A 5,000-nucleotide genomic window follows, 5' to 3' on the forward strand; every position below is an offset into this window, starting at 1 on the left:
CAGCCGTCTCACACTGATGTGTGTTACCTATGGCTGTCCTGCTGTATTGTAAATGTAGTGCGATGTGCAGTCACTCATTACTGTGAGCTGCTGTTATTAACTGATACTGTGAAGAGTCTTGAGCTTGGGAAAGGCATTATATCAATTAAACTTATTATTATTATTATTATTATAGGAAACTGAACACCTACTTTGAGGAAGTGAGCTGTGAGGCTGAAGGACAGCAGGCCAGCGGAACACGCCCTCCTCTGAGACACACACACACACACACACACACAGGTTACTCACACCTCTCACACACACAGGTTACTCACACCTCACACACACACACACAGGTTACTCACACCTCTCACACACACACACACAGGTTACTCACACACACACACAGGTTACTCACACCTCTCACACACACACACACACAGGTTACTCACACCTCTCACACACACACATACACACACACACACAGGTTACTCACACCTCTCACACACACACACACACACACACACAGGTTACTCACACCTCTCACACACACACATACACACGTTTCACATGAGGGTAAGCTGGAGACCTGAGTGTGTGTGATGTGTTGGATCATGCGGTGGCAGTCGAGGCTCCTACGGTGCGCGGTGAGGGTCAGCAGCAGAGCGGAGGGAAGCAGCAGCAGCAGCCTGAGGGACCAAAGCAATCAGCTTTATTCATATTATCGCATTGGCGATCCGAATTACGCGACGCTGGCGACCCGAGTCACGCGACGCTGGCGACCCGAGTCACGCGACGCTGGCGACCCGAGTCACGCGACGCTGGCGACCCGAGTCACGCGACGCTGGCGACCCGAGTCACGCGACGCTGGCGACCCGAGTCACGCGACGCTGGCGACCCGAGTCACGCGACGCTGGCGACCCGAGTCACGCGACGCTGGCGACCCGAGTCACGCGACGCTGGCGACCCGAGTCACGCGACGCTGGCGACCCGAGTCACGCGACGCTGGCGACCCGAGTCACGCGACGCTGGCGACCCGAGTCACGCGACGCTGGCGATCTGAATCAGGAATCGATTCACTGACTCATAACCGTTTGAATCTTTATTTGAGGATTGAACACAAACGCGGAAGAGAAGCCAATGCTGAATAAAGTCGTAGTTTTTGTTATTTTTGGACCCAAATGTATTTTGGATGCTTCAAGAGACTCTAATTAACCCACTGATGTCTCATATGGACTACTGTGATGATGTTTTTATTCCCTTTCTGGACATGGACAGTATAGTGTGCATACACTTGCATACGCTCTCGGACTAAATATAAAATATCTTAAACTGTGTGTGAAGATGAGCGGAGGTCTTACGGGTGTGGAGCGACATTAGGGGGAGGAGTTAATGACAGACATTTCATTACTGGGGGAACTAACCCTTTAAACTATACGGGTGAACTATATCTAATTATATTGAGTTATTGTGAAGCTTGTGTGTGTGTGTGTCCCCGCTCTGACGTGTGTGTGTGTGTGTGTGTGTGTGTGTGTCCGCTCTGACGTGTGTGTGTGTGTGTGTGTGTGTCCACTCTGACGCGTGTGTCCGCTCTGACGCGTGTGTCCGCTCTGACGTGTGTGTCCGCTCTGACGTGTGTGTGTGTGTGTGTGTGTGTGTGTGTGTGTGTCCGCTCTGACGTGTGTGTGTGTGTGTCCGCTCTGACGTGTGTGTGTGTGTGTGTGTGTCCGCTCTGACGTGTGTGTGTGTCCGCTCTGACGTGTGTGTGTGTGTGTGTGTCCGCTCTGACGCGTGTGTGTGTCCGCTCTGACGTGTGTGTGTGTGTGTGTGTGTGTCCGCTCTGACGTGTGTGTGTGTGTGTGTGTGTCCGCTCTGACGCGTGTGTGTGTCCGCTCTGACGTGTGTGTGTGTGTGTGTGTGTGTGTGTGTGTGTGTGTCTGCTCTGACGTGTGTGTGTGTGTGTGTGTGTCCGCTCTGACGTGTGTGTGTGTGTGTGTGTGTGTGTGTGTCCGCTCTGACGTGTGTGTGTGTGTGTGTGTGTGTGTGATGTGTGTGTGTGTCCGCTCCAGCAGATGTGCAGAAAAGTTCTGTGAGTTTGTGGAGTTAAAGGACAGCTCCGGTGAGAAATGACCCTAGGGGTGATTAACAGATGGTCAGCGAGTAGATCGTGCTCTGGGATGAGTTTTCATGAAATCGAATGTAAAGAGTTTTATCTCTAAACACAGATTAGCTTATAACACTAGTCTATGGGGCACACAGTAGTGAAATTAAACCGCTAGTTAATGCCACTAACAGCTCAAAATAGCCTCACACTAACACGGCAGCATAATGAGGGTCCCGACACGCAGACCGCAGCACTGAGAACTTTGTAAGAGTGCAAACAGTTTAATAAGAAGATACTTTATAAACACAGTGCATTACACGTTTACAGACGGCAGCCATCTTGGAAAACAGACTCGACTGATCGATCCACGAGCGCTGTTCTAAGTGAGCTGGTCGATAGGAATGAAGTTTGTGAAATGTAATAACATGGACATTTTTATTTTTATTTATTTATTTTCTCTGTTGTGTTCAGTGCTTTCTTCCAGAAACAACGGCCCATATGAGATTCAGTCACAGTTCATCCCTTAGTACAGCGCTCGGGGGGCTCGATGAGTCGAGACTGTTTCCAAGATGGCTGCCGTCTGTAAGCGCGTTGTAGCGACTCAGGCGAATCGAACACACAATCGCCAGTTACATTTAACAAATATGTTTTGAATGCTTTGTGCTTAGTAACAGACCTTCCCCCAACACAACAGAGAAAGATTCTCCGTTACCCTGGAAACCATCTGATAAGACGTTTTACGGCCCAAAAGAATTTGGCCACATGAAAAGTTCCATACACAGAGAGTTAAAGCTTGTAAAACACGCTTTTACCTCAAATTATAGACAAACCATCTATAAATGAACATGCACCCCAGGACATTATATGTAAACACATAACTGTCTTGTAAAATGTTTATTCTGTACGGTATTTTGCATCTTTTTGTCTTTGTCTTAACAACTTACTAGTTCAGATAACCTCATATATGTCATGTCTCCTATCAAATTAATGCTCACTTCACGACTTACACTTCCATGTATATCACTTATTCAGAAAAGGCAGTGTGTGTTTGTTGCATTAATTAGAGTATGAATGGGCAGAGACCCACTGATTCGAGCTTTGAAACAAAGAGCCATAAAATCTGCTGAGGAATTTCCCGCCTGGAAATCCCAACACTCTCATTGGTTAAGTCTAACCCTGGAGGGTGGGGCTACTCCCAGACCCTTAAAAGGGATGTGCTCGGATGCCCTCCCTCTCTTACTCTCCTCTCTTCCCTTCTCTCGCTGGCTGAAACAACACGTCCCTCCAAGCAGGGAGGGCCTCCAGACACAGAGCCATGTGCTGTGTGGGACCAGAAACCGAGGCCCACACCACTAGTGGGCCAGCAGGCCCCAGCTCTTCCTCTCTTCCCCTCTTCCCTGGTTCTCCTCGCTTCCCTACTGCCTCATCAACTTACTAGCCCCAAGGGCATTCTTCAGAAGGAGGACACGGAGCGTCTCTAGAAAGCAACCAGCCGCTCCCTCTCGAACTCGGAAAGAACCACCGGACACGCAGGGCATTTGAACTCGGAACAAACGCACACACGCGAGAAGCCACAACTAAACCAAAAAGAAAGCAAGTATTCTTATTTGTCCAAATTCAAACTGCTGTAAAGAGGGTGTGTTATTTTCCCGTTGGGACAAGTTAACTCCGTGAAGGTTGTATTTGATGAACTGAAGGAAAGCTGCTTCTTACCCCTAATTCTTTGTCCCATCTCTCTCTCTCTCTCTCTCTCTCTCTTTCTCTCTCTCTCTTTTATCTCTCTCTAATTTCAGTCTATTCATTATTCACTTTTATGTATTCTTTCGTTAATATCTATATTTCTACTCTCTTGATGCATATTTAGTGTGTACTTTCTGTGTGAATCGTAGTGTTATTTTTAGTCTGTGTTTATTAAACCTCCAAAAGACATTTAATGAGTTGAATCTGTTATTCTGCCACATACACAAAGTCAATGAAACTTGCGATCTAACGTTACCTAACTGCTTATGCTACTATGTTAGTAAAGTAAACTGTATGACCATTTGAAATATTGAACTTGTCCTGATCAGTAAAGTTAATGTTTCTTATGCGCTTGTAAAGCAGTAATCATAAATTCATGAATATTGAATATTAAATCCCTTTTTGAGTTAATTATTCCCCGAGACATTAAACTCATAAGTCATTGTCGTTACAGCGTAATGTTCTGTCTTTATAAAGTATCGTCTTATTAAACTGTTTGTCCTCTTATAAAGTTCTCAGTGCTGCGGTCTGCGTGTCGGGACCCTCATTATGCTGCCGTGTTAGTGTGAGGATATTTTGAGCTGTTAGTTGCATTAACTAGCGGTTTAATTTCACTGACCCTGTGCCCCATAGACTAGCGTTATAAGCTAATCTGTGTTTAGAGATAAAACTCTTTACATTCGACTTCATGAGAACTCATCCCAGAGCACGATCTACTCGCTGACCATCTGTTAATCACCCCCAGGGGCATTTCTCACCGGAGTTGTCCTTTAATGACATCATCAGCGACTACTCGACTCGACTTTCATCCCATAAATGTCGAGTTTAATAAATCTGAAGTAGTTTAACCGCTAATGTGTGGAGGGGTCTCACCTGCTGAGGTCATGAAGCGTTTGCTGGTCCTTCAGCTCCTGTCCCGTGCTGTCAGGGTCAGGGGTCACGGAGCACCTGCTGTCAATCAGGTCCCAGAGGAAGTGACCCGTGTCATGTGACGAGTCGTGCTGTGCCACTTCATACAGCAGCGCCTGCGGAGAGAGCAGTGAGAGAGGATAACCGCAAAGGATCATGGGTAGTTTTAACATGCCAGGGGTCACATGGTATGTGTCACGCTTAAGACATTAAACACGAGTTCATGCAAATGTATGAGGGCTGTGGATATTGAAGACGAATGCGATAT

The 5,000-nt window shown here is 47.0% G+C and overlaps 1 protein-coding gene across 1 annotated transcript in view; it reads right to left on the minus strand.

Moving 5' to 3' along the window:
• LOC137064528 (Fanconi anemia group A protein) overlaps positions 1-5,000 on the minus strand; it is a 65,100-nt gene that overhangs the window by 8,972 nt on the left and 51,128 nt on the right. The window contains exons 31-33 of the mRNA XM_067435923.1: positions 4,697-4,848; positions 569-668; positions 192-248 (exon numbers count right to left, since the gene is read on the minus strand). Of these exons, the coding sequence (XP_067292024.1) occupies positions 192-248; positions 569-668; positions 4,697-4,848 (309 nt within the window). The remainder of the gene's footprint in view (positions 1-191; positions 249-568; positions 669-4,696; positions 4,849-5,000) is intronic.

This window comes from Pseudorasbora parva, chromosome 25 (genome assembly GCF_024679245.1).
Source record: "Pseudorasbora parva isolate DD20220531a chromosome 25, ASM2467924v1, whole genome shotgun sequence".
Classification (NCBI taxonomy): Eukaryota; Metazoa; Chordata; class Actinopteri; order Cypriniformes; family Gobionidae; genus Pseudorasbora; species Pseudorasbora parva.